This window comes from Palaemon carinicauda, chromosome 34 (genome assembly GCF_036898095.1).
Source record: "Palaemon carinicauda isolate YSFRI2023 chromosome 34, ASM3689809v2, whole genome shotgun sequence".
In the NCBI taxonomy this organism is placed as follows: domain Eukaryota; kingdom Metazoa; phylum Arthropoda; class Malacostraca; order Decapoda; family Palaemonidae; genus Palaemon; species Palaemon carinicauda.
The window spans coordinates 16,729,909-16,745,477 of NC_090758.1; the positions used below are offsets into that span (position 1 = coordinate 16,729,909).

At 36.8% G+C, this 15,569-nt stretch overlaps 1 protein-coding gene across 1 annotated transcript; it reads right to left on the bottom strand.

The window, feature by feature from the left end:
• Nucleotides 1-289: 289 nt before the first annotated feature.
• LOC137626732 (zinc finger MYM-type protein 1-like) lies at nucleotides 290-7,246 on the bottom strand. The gene is made up of 4 exons (XM_068357740.1): nucleotides 6,847-7,246; nucleotides 6,328-6,713; nucleotides 1,738-1,877; nucleotides 290-362 (listed from the first exon to the last, which is right to left on the bottom strand). Exons 1-4 carry the CDS (start codon nucleotides 7,244-7,246, stop codon nucleotides 290-292), a joined length of 999 nt encoding a protein of 332 aa, XP_068213841.1.
• Nucleotides 7,247-15,569: the final 8,323 nt, after the last annotated feature.

Sequence of the window (15,569 nt, forward strand, 5' to 3'; positions counted from 1 at the left end):
GCCATATGTCGCCTACCCAGGTGGAGGGTGAGGTCTACCACATGACCAGCGTCCCAGAGCCCCGCACCTAACCACGGAACATGTGAACTGCCCAAATCCATAAAAAACGTGACCTGTCCACGTGACCTGCCCATATAAAGGGAAGCAAATGGAGCTCCTAATTCAGTTTTTCCCTCGGACTAAAAGAAATATAATCGATATCAGCATTCTACAGTGAACCACCAGCAATATTATGTGGATCCAGCGACAGGAGCACTCACACAGGCAATTGAGCGATCGTGGTTGGACGCTAAAACGATGATTCTGAAGAGATTAATGCAGGGTGTTGGTCGCCAGCTGTTCCAGTCTCATCTTGATCTTTTCTGGAAGGTGATGAGAAAAAATTCCAATGTTCTATTTGTGTCATTCTTTGAAGATGTACGAAGTGTGTATCACTAGAATAAATATATGATAACCTGTTTGATGTACGAAGAGTGTATCACTAGGATAAATGTATGGAAATATATGATAACCTGTTTGATGTACGAAGAGTGTACAGTATCACTAGAATAAATGTATGGAAATATAAGATAACATGTTTGATGTACAAAGAATGTATTGCTAGAATAAATATATGGAAATATATGATAACATGTTTATCTTTACCTTTATTCCCTTCTTTTAATGTAATTAGAAATCCAATTATCTATTTAAGTCATTTCTAAGATATGTTCAAACTAAGTTTATTGCTTAAACAAATGTATGGAATGTGTTTTATCTATGAGAAACGAATAATTCAGCGGTAGACCTCACGCTATAGTACTAACGGGAGGTAGATCTCACGCTATAGTGTGGTAGACCTCACGCTATAGTAGCACCCAGTAATCTTACGTTAAGTAATTATTGATACAATGGCAAAACATGGGAGCAGTGTAATATAAAGTAAAGTAAAAGTTAAAGATATGGATCTTTACCTTCGAAGAAGATAGATTCAATACTGTCACTCGCTAACACACTTATTTAAAGTTACTCCGTTCAAAATATCAGGTATACTGTCCCAAGATTAAATACTCCTAATAGGCATAATGAAATAAGTGAAGGAGTAAAAATACGACAAGGTTTAATTAACCTTATCTTGCTTTATTATACAAATTTACATTAAAAGAAATGGACACCTGAACATCAAACACAAAATGTGATAATAAGAATAAAAAAGAAAAAATAACAAAAGATAGGGTTGATTAGATTCTTGATCTTTTAAAATGGTGAATAATTAAAATGGGTGTCGGACACGCAGCCCATGTGACCAAGAGACTGCAATTCTCGAAAGCGGAATTATGTAAAAACTGTACACACAATCCCACCACACACAACCCGAAATACGTAATAGCCAGTTAAGTTCTAAATTAAGTTGAAAATATTGTAAGCTAAAAAATGGGGGAGAAAATGAGTGGCCACGTATTTTTACCTGCATTCCTCACAGATGCTAGCCCTTCTCCTCTAATGGCTGTTGACTGAATAGTTGCAGTTTGCACAATGCACCCTTGACTGGCCCACCCTTGTAATCCTTACTTTTGGCAAATAGGGTTTACCAGGCTCGTGTTTTCCACTCGGTAGGTCCTGGTTTGAGTCGAGGTTTGGTACGGGGGCGGTGGGTGGGGGGTCCGCAAGTGCACAGATTCACTGACCAGGATGGTCAGCGGGTCATAACTACTGCTTTTGAATGAATGTGGCAACGCTATGGTCATGTAGGCTCACCTCTCTTCATCTTTCAAAATAGGTTGAGCTTCGTGGTGCATGAGTAACCCAGTTGATGTGCCATATCTGGACAATATATTGTTGTAAGGAGTACACAGGAGGCAGGATTTTGCAATAAATACTTTAGAGAAATCTTGTTGCTGTAAGTGAGTTTAGATATACAATAATCATACCTATTCTGCTATGCTAAGAATCAAGGAGTTAATGATCAATTAGCAATGGGCTGGTGCAATGGGCATACATCTTAATATTAACAAACTTTCATTAGTATTGAGAAATAAAAGCTGTTTCTAAGTCTGCATTATTAAAATTATATTCAAAACAAGTTTTGATTTGAAATAGTTCTCCTGATGTTTCGGTAAGGAAAACTTAATGTAGGACAATACGTTCAAGTGGTAGCTACAGTGTTAGGAGAGAACTTAAATATAAAAGGAAGAAGAGTGAAGAAAATCTATCCTCACACTTGTTCCAGACAGGATGCCACCTTTTTTACCTTGGTGATCACAATGAAGCCTCTCAGGAGGTCTAATTACATAAAAAGGAGGTGAGAAAAAGCTGGCATTAAGCAAACTCTCAGCAAACCCTCAGGTGAAAGGCTAATTTTAACCTTTAATGCCATCAGCTACTGAGACATCTGCCAGGATCTCCTAGTAACTCCAAAGAGCCAGAGCACATTTGCTTCGGAAACATAAGAATGCTTCTGAGCTTCCTGGATAGATAAACTACAAGGCTAAGAGAGCTGGCCACACTAGTTACTTTATTTGCAGAAAACCACTAAAGATCGACAGGCGTAGAGGTAAAAATAGCAGGCATACTTTTATAATAAGAGGCTAACTTCCAGTTAGGTGCTCAATGAAACAGAGAAGTAGCATAAAAACTGAACCAGGATTTGATCACTGACTAGATCAGGCGATCGGTCTCAAATCAACTGCTTCCTATAAGTAAGGCTGAAACATTGAATCAACAACACCCGCAAGGACACAATTCTCGTGCATATCCTCCAACATATTGGCTAATAGACACACAAAACATTTTTTCTGTTGAGGATTTCGAATCATAGGATTTCTGAGAAGTTTAACTATAAGTCAGTAAAGGTAAGTCCCTAGTAATAGTTGCTCACCTTTAACCAACCTAAGGAGTTAATGGATACTTGATGCTAATCAAGTCTCCAAGTCAAGGAAAAAATCCCCGAGAATCATTCGTCAACAGAAAAAATCCAAAGCATAAATTTTCCATTTGCCGTAGTCAGTGAATGTGGAAGGAGATGTGTGTGTCCAACGGTGGCTAAACTCAAAGTGAAAAAGGTAAAAGTAAGAATGATGCGGTGCTTCCCCTTGCCACCATTAGTAACAACCAAAAGGGTTGTTGATCATTCATTATATCTATATCTCATGATGAAGAGCGAAAGTTTTGTATTCGTGTAGGGAAATACTCTAATCCATTCTTTTCTAAATCAATAACAAGTTCATAAAGCAAAGATCTAATTTCATCCCAATGATTCATGGATGTCAACTGTAGATAAAGACAATGGTAATCTCCTATAAATGAATGACATAATGGGAAGGTTGAACATCTGGAGCATCAATGCTACCAAGATTCATACCATTCAATTCACATTAATTTGGACTGAAATGAATAAATACACAATAATTCATTGATATCCTTCCACAAATTAGTTCGTACAATACGCAACAAAGGTCATAGGAGCGTCCTAAGCTACCTACATAGTAAGAGTAATAGCAACAACACATAAATATACAGACACCACAACTTCAACCATTTTATACTAAGCAAGATTCAGTGCTATATTCTGAGCTCCAAAGAACCTAAACATAAAGAGATGCCTTTTTGCTTTAGCCCCTGCCTAGAAATTATGAAGATTTCTAGTTATAGCTTTATTATACTACAGCAAAATATTGATCAGTAATGAAAAAGGAATTACACTAAGCTTTTACGCAGTTCATATTCTACAATTGCATATTTCTAATTTACATGAAGTTTGTAGAATACCGGACACAAGTCGGCTCAGGCATACAATTATGTAAGTTAAATGGCACTTAAATAAATAGGAGAGCTAGGACCTAAACTAGGGTTTACATCTCAATTGACATCAACTACTTTAGTGCTAGAGTGTGGACGTGTTATGACGAGCTTTGCCATTCATGCCCTGAGTCATGTTTTAGCTTCATGTTTCTCGCTTAGAATATCATTGAAAAAATATTTGTTAGTCTTATGGAGAAACATAAGTGATAAGAAACAGTACACCATGTCTGCTCCTACAGTAACTGTATCTATTAGTGTGCTACTGGTGTTAACACACATTGAGACTTGGGATGTTACATCTTCAAGTAAAGTCAATCAAGTTAACTTTAGAATGGTTTATTCTTTAAAAACAACAGCGTTAACATCTCCATCACAGGAGTATAGCTGGTTTGGTCGGATGACCATTTCATATGATGTAGTGATAAGAACTGGCTAAAATATCGATATCACAGATATCGTATAGTCAGTTATCTCAGCATTTAAACACAGAATGTAAACTAAACATTAGTATAGGAAGACACCTGCATCCGGTGGTGACACAACTCTTTCTCACGGTTCGTAATTGTGTTTATTCTTCATGAAAATGTTACATTGCTGAGATCTGGTATTCGCATCCTTCTCACACTAGCTTCTACTTCACAATGACCTATTACGTCATGTGTTTTAAACATGTAATATATGATTATTACATCAGCTCGGCCAGCTATCTCAATCTAAAAAAAAAAAAAAAGAAATTTAACAACATGTCAAAAGGAAAAAAAGTGAGTACTATAAGAGAAAGATCCTCAAAGCAGCAATAGACATAAATTAGTTTTATCGTATCATGAATGGTATAATGGGAAATGTAAAATAAAAGAAGCTATCTGATGGATGCAGTGACCAGGAACAACCAAATAGTTTTCTACTATTCTTTAGAAACAAAATTTAATATGTAACCAGGTCATTTGTGAATACTCAACATCAGATTGATATTATACCAAGCACGCGGACAAAATAAATAAAATTGAACAACATAACACAAGATGACATCACCAGAATTATCAAGAGAACAAAGAAAACAAACTGTGAGATCGATCCTATGCCAATATCTGAAGTAATTAGAGAGAGAAACTTTTCTAGTCTAGCCGTAATAATAATGAGAATAGCAAATGCAAGCATTGATGAATGAGTTTCCTAAATCTGAAAAAAATGGCTAGTCACACCAGATCTGAAAAATGCACTGGACTAACAGGAACTATTCTCACATAGACCTATTTCAAATCTATCCTGTCTCAAAAGTGCTTGAATATGTAATACTTGAACAACTAGTCAGCCACTTAGAGGTAATAGAAGCTTTGCCTGACAACGAATCTGATTACAGAAAACTATACTCTACGAAGACAGCCATCTGGTCTGTTTAAATGATATGCTAGAAATGATGGATGAAAACAAATGAGGTATCTTAACAGGGGCGTAGGAGCGTTTTCCTGTTTGGGGGGGCTAAAGTTTGAAATAACACTGAAGGCGGAGCCGCAGGCGTGAAGGTATAAGGGGGGTGGTCTGGGGGTGTCCCCCAGAAAAATTTTATGATGAAACACCCTCAGATGTGATTTCCTGGCATCCGACAGCATATTGTATCAGAAACAAAATCATATTTTTGGAAGATTTTTATGTGACCAATTCCAATTTTTACACAATAACAACCATAAAATACCAATAGGACTATATATATTTATCTATCTATCTATATATATATATATATATATATATATATATATATATATATATATATATATATATATATATATATATATATATATATATATATATATATATATATATATATATATATATATATATATATATATATATATATATATATATATATATCTATATATATATATATATATATATATATATATATATATATATATATATATATATATATATATATATAGCCTACCGATGGGCCTACTTGGTGAATCTACCAAAAATATACAGACGATGTTGATTCTTTGCTACAAATTCATTCGCAATATTGATCAAGTCAAGGCTATCGGTTTTTTCTGAATGACAATGAAGTATCATGCAATGATTCAATCTTTTCTGAGTCATTGTACTCCGAAGGTACATTTTCACTCTTCGCATGGCACTAAAAGCGCGTTCGCTCTGCGCGTTTGATGCTGGCATAACAAGCAACAGCTTAACAACCTTACGCACTTCAGTAAGAAGAGACAATTTATGGTAACCAAGGCCTTTAATAAACTCAACTATTTTTCGTGGCTTTGCCTTGTCTTATTTCAAAAGAACAATGCTGTGAGAGAATAGAGAGCTGTTGTCGCAAACAGTCAACATCAATGTTATCACCATAAAAAGTTACCACACTTGTCAGTGTTTTCTCTAACTCCTTGTCCGCATATGGTACCATTTCCTTCTCCACCGACTGATGAAGTATAACTTCTCGAGAGAGCTATACACAACATATCCTTTCTGTTGAAAGCGTGTTTCGATACCGCTAACTAGGAAATCCAGAACCTCGTAATATTTGACACAATAATGCACCAGTACCGAATCGATGAATTCGGGAGGGGCTTGGCCTTCCTCGTATCGAACTGGTACCCGACGCTTCCGAGGTAGGGTAGGCTCTGCAACATCAACATTCTCACGGCGACTTTGGATCTGCTTCCAAAGTGACTCGAAGGCTTCGTCATTTCGCAAACTCTTCAGAGTTGTCACTGTCATCTTAGCCAGCTCCTGTCCATCCATAGCAGACCGTTTGGTTGCTTGAAGAGCTTTTGCAAGATTGTCAGCGTAGCCAAGTAACTGAACTCCAATGTTACAACCAAAGAAATAGTCAAATGTTTTCATAGAACTATTAACACTACCAAGTCGAGCCTTTGTTTCCGTGTCATCTGCAGCATCCTTTGCATCACCCCAAACACTGCTGCAAGGTGCTGTAATTCTTTAAAATACTCTCTAAAGCTTGTTGCTTTACCGTCCATCTTGTTGGACAAAGCACTCTGATGCCAGGACTACCCTCAGGTGTGATTTCAGCTTTAATTTTTTTTAATATCACGTCTTGTTTACGGGATTTCTTAATCAGTTTTGTGATTTCCCGGGTGTCGTCAAGTGTGTCTCGCATGAGCTTGTTTTGTTTTATTGCATCCTGACATGCAAGAGTAAGCGAATGACCATAGCAATGCATGTATAGTGCTCGACTCTCGATATTTTCCAACTGCGTAGCAACTCCAGATTTTCTTCCACTCATGTTCGAAGCTCCGTCATAACACTGACCTCTACAATTTTTCAAGCTAATGTTCATCTGGAGGAGAATGTCCATTAACACCTTGACAATTTCGTCACTTTTAATAGACTCTAGAAAATGAAGTCCTATGAGATCCTCATGAACTTCTAAGTCATTGTCAACCCATCGGATACAGACCACTAGTTGTTCTTTGTTAGCTACGCCTGTACATTCGTCAGCCATTATACTGAACCAGTTTTTTTAACGTTTTTAGCAATGTCCCGGACGATGCTCAAAGACATGATCTGTAGTATTTCATTTTGAATCTCAGGGGATGTATACGTGTCGCTTTTCTTGGTTAACCAGTTTTTCAGGGCTTCGTTATCACAACATCGCAATTTGAGTAATTGGTTGAAGTTTCCATCCTCACCAGACCCATGGCCACGAAGCGGGATACCTTGGTGGGCAAGAAACTGAATGCTGGAGAGAACCAGACGAAACATTTCACGGTTTTCCTCCTTCTCCTTAGCGTGGACACTGGATCGCACTTCACCTGAAGCAAATATGAAATTATTAGAAGAGCAATTAATGTGACAAAAAGGGTAAGCTACATTTTAAATTGAAGGTTTAAAATCAAGGCCAATAATGCCCAGGCTTCGAATTCGGCCCTGTATTTTATGTTTTACACTGTACTGCAATGAAACGCTAAACATATTTTACTTTAATGTTATTGGAGGACGCAAAATATAAATTTTTTTTGAAAATATTAATGTAGAAGGATATATATATATATATATATATATATATATATATATATATATATATATATATATATATATACATATATATACAGTATATATATATATACATATATATATATATATATATATATATATATATATATATATATATATATATATATATATATATATATATATATATATATATATATTAGATGGTTGTTAGCAACGTACCACCTGGCTATTGAATAAGTAAATGCTAGATATTACATTATTTTTCATAAATTTATGCATCAATTCTTCAATCTTTTTTAAGATATTATAAGGAGGATATATATATATATATATATATATATATATATATATATATATATATATATATATATATATATATATCCTTATACATTGTGTAATATTAACTTGAATATTTGTATAGCATTGTAAGGGATATAGTGCTTTACCAACATCGGGGATGTTCTCCGTCTCCATTTCAATAGCCCTTCTATGGCACTTTGATCCCTCATGATCCTTGAACTTCAAGACCGCCTTTTTCCAGTTTGTAAAACTGGGTTTCCTTATTCCTCATGTCGTTTAGTTTCCCCGCACTTTCGGCTCTGTTACATTTGCAGCAAGTCACACTGTCAGTGGCCAGATCGTAATGTAACCACGGGAATGTCACACACCTTGACGGCCTGAAGAATCGGTTTTGTTTACCGATTTTCTTGGGGGAAAACTATAGTCGACAGGCGGATGGAAGGGTTCGGCAGCTAATTGTCCACCTTGGGCCATGACATTGTCAACTTTGCCTCCCTTCGCTGACGCGACTTCAGGCGTTTATAACTGAGGTTGAACAATCTCCATAGGGTCACTGTCATTGACGGTCAGCAGTTCTTCATCACTCTCAGATTCCTGCCAAACGACTTCAATGAAATCGAACGGATCATCGGAGAAGTCACTTTCGCATTCACTTTCCATCGTGCAATGATACAGGGGTTTTGTAATACGTGGGTATAGACAGTATATCGCGTGACATTAGAGATTCCCTAGCCAGTGGCCTACTGAGCCGCTGGGAGTCAACAACACACCCAAGTCTCACAGACACACTTGCTCAGTGGTGATTAACTGTGGTGATAAATTACATTTGTAGGTAACTGATTCGCTGCGGGCAATGTAATATTACGTCAAAATATTTTCCATTGTTTTACTGCGGACGACGTAATATTCCGCAACAAATTTGATATATTTGCCATCATGTACTGTTTTAAGTCAATGTCAATGACAAGAGTCAGAAACACTAATGTGTCTTGGGAATCAATGTATGATTAGTGTATATCTAAAATTGATCATAATAGGGTGAAATTTATATGTGAAAGGTAGTCTTTATATAAAAAATAGCAGTTTTATGAAATAAGACTGCGTATCGTCAAATACGGCACATAGACCTAGTGAACTCCCCGTTAAAAACAACAATGGTTCATGGTAAATTTTATTCTCACCAACTAATTGTATACTTTATACAAACAATGGTTGATACATTGTTTCATTTCAGAAAGTTTATTTTCATAACCTGTTTGGTAGCCTACAATGGATAAAACATCATTATGTTTTGACAAATGCTGATGACTCAAAGTGGTCAATACGATCACAGTGAACGTAAATATGGCGATGTCAAAACTATAACAAAACAATTCATATTACCAAAGGAATAATAATATGAAGCATCAAACCTTGTGAGAAGAGAATACAGTAATTTTGATTCTTTCATTTGTTTACTTCGTGAATCTAGATAAATGAAAACATTAGGTAAATCAAATCGTTCTATAACAAATTTCAACTTGCTTTCCAATATTGATGTTGTGTTGTACAACATATATTAAAATAACTGAATTTAGTATATATATATATATATATATATATATATATATATATATATATATATATATATATATATATATATATAGAATTGTAAGTAAGCAAAATTAAGAACAATCATATATATAATATAAACATACATATTAGAAAGTCATGCCTGAGACCAAAAAATATACATATTAAAAATGTACGAATAATGTATAATTAATACTTTGTAAGCTCTGAAATTATATAAAGGTATACATATTTAAAAAGAATTGTGAAGAAATTATGTATATATATATATATATATATATATATATATATATATATATATATATATATATATATATATATATATATATATGTGTGTGTTTATTTGTGTGATATTCATCAACTACATGTGTTCGCGTGTGTCATGTTTTCAATTTATTACTGCGTATAATAATGTAGTTTGTTACTATAATAGTGTTTGGTAGCCTAATGATGGATGGATTAACATAAGTTTGCACAGTATGCACTGGGGGTCAAACATTTTAAGTGGCCTCATTACCAATATTGGGGCTGCTCTCTGTAAAACTAAGCGAGTGACGGGTGACATACGGGACTGTGAAACTATGATGCTTGGTACTGACATGATACTTACGTGGAGGGAGTGGGGTGGGAGGGTGAGACTGTACAAGAGCTGTTGCCAGAGGTTAAATGCATTTACAAAATGTAAATCTGAATGTTTAAAAGCATATTTTCAGCAAAAAATGGGGTGGAGGGGGGGGGGGGCTCTAGCCTCCCCAGCCCCTCCTGCTTAATACTGTTTGATCTCAATGCAGCTTTTGATACAGTGGTACATTAACTGGTACTAAATGATCTATGATCCATCGACGTTGAAGATCAAGCCTTCGAATACCTAAAAGACTACTTAGTTGGTAGAAATTACTGTGTACAAATTGGAAACTCTTATTCATCATATAAACCCTTAAACAGAGGGGTACCTCAGGGAAGTGTACTTGGCTCAATCTTACCTTGCATCTATACTCTTTGTCTATCGAAAATGACATTAAGGCATGGCATGAAGTTTAAACTATTTGCAGATGACATACAATTTTACTTCTTCACAAATTAGGCTATATACATGACACTACTGAAACTCTAGATTGAATCCTGTATAGGGTTAGAGAATAGATGACATTTAAACAACTAATATTATATGTGAACAAAACTGAATTCATGGTTGTGGCAAGAGAAACAGTGTGAGAAACTTAGGGGATATTCAAATGAACATAAATGATGACTTAGTGCCGATATCTAGTAAAGTTCGAGATCTAGGGGTATTTCTTGTCTGTAGCCTGTCTCTAAATGCCCAAATAAATAATATAATAAAAACTGCTGGTTATCATCTAAGAAATATTGCGTTTATATAAAAAGTACTCAGACGAAAATTCTGGAAAGAAACTTGTTATAAACTGTGTTATCACTAGGATTGACTACTGCGACTCTATCTATTACAATTTTCCAAAGTTGCAACTTAAGAAATTACAAAACATAATAAACAGAGGAGCAAGACTGATAATAGGTGTCCGACCTAGAAAAAGGATCACCCCTATACAAATTGATTTACACGGGCTGCCGATTAAAGCAAGAATTGAATTGTAAAATATGTACAATAACCCACGAAGATATCAGAACCGTACGTCCAATATACTTAAGAGAACTGCTACATATTGTGCAGCCCACAAATTGAGTCGACACGAGAATAGTTACAGATGGCTTCAAACTATGTCTAGTGTAGGCTCCAGAACCTTTAAATATGTGGCCCTGACTCTATATAATAAGCTCCCACAAAGCATTTGAATGATTGAAGATAGTAAGGCTTTCAAGAAGAAACTGAAGACTCTAATTTCATAAGTCTTTTGACACACACGAACTAACTGTAAATGAACTATACACGATATGAAACGTTGAATAATCTAAACGAACAAAGTAAAACGAGTGTAGGTCCTGTAGAGAGTGGGGTTCCCATGCTGTGAGCGACCGGAAAAACAGCCATCAAAGTAAAGTTAGTAAGTAGGTATCTTTGTGGAGGGAGTGGATCCCCCTTAATACTTACCTCTACTTAGAGCATTTGTGAGGTTTCATCCGTCATTCTACAGACTACCAAAACTTCATAATTGACAGACCAGTAACAGTTATTTTGATATTTTTAACCTAATTATTGTATCCCACAGTCACTGCATTTGTAGCCCAGTAATGAATAGATTTCCAGATGCACAACCAATTAAACAATGACCGGATCACTCAGCAAAAGGAAAAAGTGGAATTATATATATTATCACCAACTTTTATTCTCTATACTGTTGCTGTAATATTACGCAGATTGATTGATCAATCAATCAATCAATCTTTATGGCAATTAAGATAAAATAATTCTTCCTAAGAACGTGATATTTTCCTCGTTTTTTTTCTGAACTGTTTCGATGGAAGTGACGATCGGAAACCCATATTAGCAAATTGTCAAGACGGCTTCAGATTAAAATTGTCCTATTTTGCACCATTAGTTAAATTGAAGGGATATATACTAAACTGACCTAGATGGCAGCCATTACTTACCAGTTGACGGGTAACTGCCCAAAACCACTAAGTTCAGATATAGCCTATCCCCTTGACTGACATACAACTCTTCTGAGAAAATGTCATCATATATGTTGGGTTCAATTATAAGAGGAAAATTAGGTAAATTATTAAATTACAAAAAAAATGGAGCTTTTATAGTCAAATGTATAGGGAAGAAAGTTGATTGGAAATAATTTAATTTTATAATCAAATATTCTTAATTGCATAGTAATAATTTAAGTATTCAAAAAAAAAAAAAATATCCATGTTCTCTGCAGAATTCCTCAGTCTAAAGACGTAAAAAAACAAAAGATTGAGATTTATTTTCTGTAGTTCGGTGATGGAGGAAATGTCAATAATAATGCCTAGTCACAATTCAATAATATGTGACATGTTATGTTCAGGAGTCCATTGTCAGAATAGTATATCAAAGTGGCAATATTCAAATGGTACATAATATTATCATCACAGTACCCTTATTACCTCATGTGACCTGGGATATCTTGTCCTACTTATGAAATTATGCAAAATTTACTTTTTAACCTTGTCTAGGCGCCTTATCCTTGCCACATTACCCTCAGTCTGGAGTTAGGCATGTATTTGTATAATATTGTATGAATACAAGGGTATTTTACCCTCTTTAAAAGTAAGAATATTACATGATTACTATTGGTAGCTAGCTAATTCATTCATTCATTCATGTAGATTACCATGCCTATAGCATGACACGGGCTCTTGTCTTAGACAGCCCGTAAGAGGATAGTAATCTGGAATGAGAACTCCTAAAGGAGCAAAAAGGTAGGTATGTTAAAAGGGAATGTTAGTTTTTAGAATGGAAGAAGTTAGTTTGATTAAAGGGTCGGGAACAGGAAAAAGGATGAAGGATGAGGGGTAAGGATGATGAATGAGGGATGAGAATGGATTTGACAAGACGTGAAAGGGGTAGAAAGTAACCCGAAAAAGGGGACTCCTTTTTAGGTCCACGAAAGAAAGTTTTTAGTTAGAGAAAAAGTATTGATAGTAGCAAGTTCCAGTTAGTAGGAGAGACTGGGAGAGGAGTGAAGGATATTCAATTGGAGAAGGTTTAAGCAAAGAGGCTTATTCCTGCTCTGTGGTGGGAAAAAGGGAAAAGGGGGGAGGGGCCCAGTTCTGTACCACGCTCGGTAAGTTAGTACGAGAAAGGCCCCCCTTCAAAGGAAGGAGTATTGTGTGAAAGGAGTGGGAAGGATGTAGGAGATAGGAAAAACAAGAGCTGTTTCCTTATGAGGATCACGGCCTTGTAATAACTATTCTCCATTTAGGAATTAGGTATTGGGAAGGAAAGAGAGGTTATGAATACTGCAAGCAGAGAAGGCTTATCCCTGCTCCGTGGTTGGAAGCTGGAAATGTTGCAGGAGTTGCTGGAAAGTGGAGGTCGAGGATAAGGAGAGGACTCTGGTAAGGATCTGGAAGGCGATAGGTATGAGGTCATGCAAGGTGAGAGACTCAATTGCTTGAGCCAAGGTTTGGGAAGGGAATGAGGATGAGGGTTGTTGCTGATCCTTTTGAGGAGCAGTTACAGGTAGGTGCTGGTCCTTTTTTGGGGAACAGTTGCAAGCCGTTGCTGGTCCTTTTTAGGACCAGTAGCAGGTGTAGACGCAGGAGCAGTAGCTGGCTGACGTTGTCTTCTCTGGCAAGGAGTTCTCTGTACTTTAGGTAATTGAGTTGGAGCTGGTTTCTTTTGGTTTGGAAAGGATGTATTCTTCATAGCCAATATCCTCTTGAAACACTCTGGGCAGCACTTATTCCAAGCATTCTTCATAGCTACTGTCCTCTTGAAACACTCTGGGCAGCACTTATTCCAAGCATGGTGTGGCTTAGAACAATTGGGGCACTTGGATGTGGTTTGTCATCCTTCTTTGTGGGCCTTAATGCACACTTCTGTGCTATGTCGCTGGCTGCAGACACCGCAGGTAATGGGGCCTCTGCATTCTTCTTTATGATGTCCAAAGTGTTGGCATCTGTAACATCGAAGGGGCTCAAGTGTATAATCCTTGATGGGGAAGGTACCCCAGACTCCTAAGTCCAGTCTGGAAGGAACTGGACCTATAAAAGGGGCGATGAGACGTCGAACAGGAACGTCATCTTTGCTTGTGCAGCGAACAGCACAGTCAATGTAGCTGCACGAAGTTACAATGGAGATAGGCATAGACACAGGATACCTGGTAATGACTGCCTTCTTCCTGATAAAGGCAGGATCCAGCAGTGTTAAGGTGGAGTCTTCCTGAAGGAATCTGGCTGTCTCGACGTCCTTGGGATAGATGATAAGGTCACCTTTCCTGTTGGGTCTTGCAGTGAGTTTCATGCCAGGCTTGGCAGCCATAACAGCAACAGAGGCATAGGAGAGCTCGTGGTTTGCCTGTGAAAGTCGAAATTTTGGCAGAGGCTTCTTTGGCTGTGTAGCTGGGGTGTTTTCTTGTATGGCAGTGGCTTCTTGCAGGAGTGTTTGGAGGCAATCTGTGCAGTTGTAGTCTGTGGAGTGAGCCCCTTGTTCGGTCTCCATGGCGTTGGAGGACTCAGGCTCGTTGGTAGAAGGGATGACTGCTGTTGCACCTGATCGCTGAGGAGTTGTAGCTAACTAATTTGCTTACTTGTGAGATTGCCCAGCCCTTCTTGCTAATGTTGTTGTTGGGGTATTAAAGCCAACACTTGTTGTTGGCACGGGCCTTTCCCTTGGTTGGCCCGTAGCTTCTTGCTAATGCTTCTCATAGGTACGATTAGAAATAAAAATACCAGATTGATAAATTTAAATTATTTATAGTACATATAGAGGACATTGGATGTATGCCCAAAAACATACAATAGAAAATGCAAATATTCAAATTTTATCATTGGCAATTTCTGAAACTTGAAGGAAAAAAAGATTTACCAAATTTCTTAGTTGTCCTAACATTGCTCTTAGATTTGAGTGGGAACCCATTGGAATATTTACCCAATAATTGCAGAAAAAATATCAACGAAACACGTTTCTTACACAATCAGCACTCAATTATATATATATATATATATATATATATATATATATATATATACATATATATATATATATATTTATATAGGAGCCTTTGTAGGGTGACGGCCAGGTCCGTTTTCACCCATAGAAAATGGGAATATTATAAACTGGGGTAGACTATGGCCGTCGTTCTAAAATCGAGTTCGTAGAAAACGGGAATATTCTGAACTGTGGCCGTTGTTCTAAAAACGATTTTGGCGGGAGAAGCTAACTTAAACAACCCACCTAACCTATGCTAAAAGCCGTATCCTTACCCAGTGGGGCTTCGCCCCCCCGGACCCCCCCCCCCCCTTACACAACAGTTTCCTTACCTTCG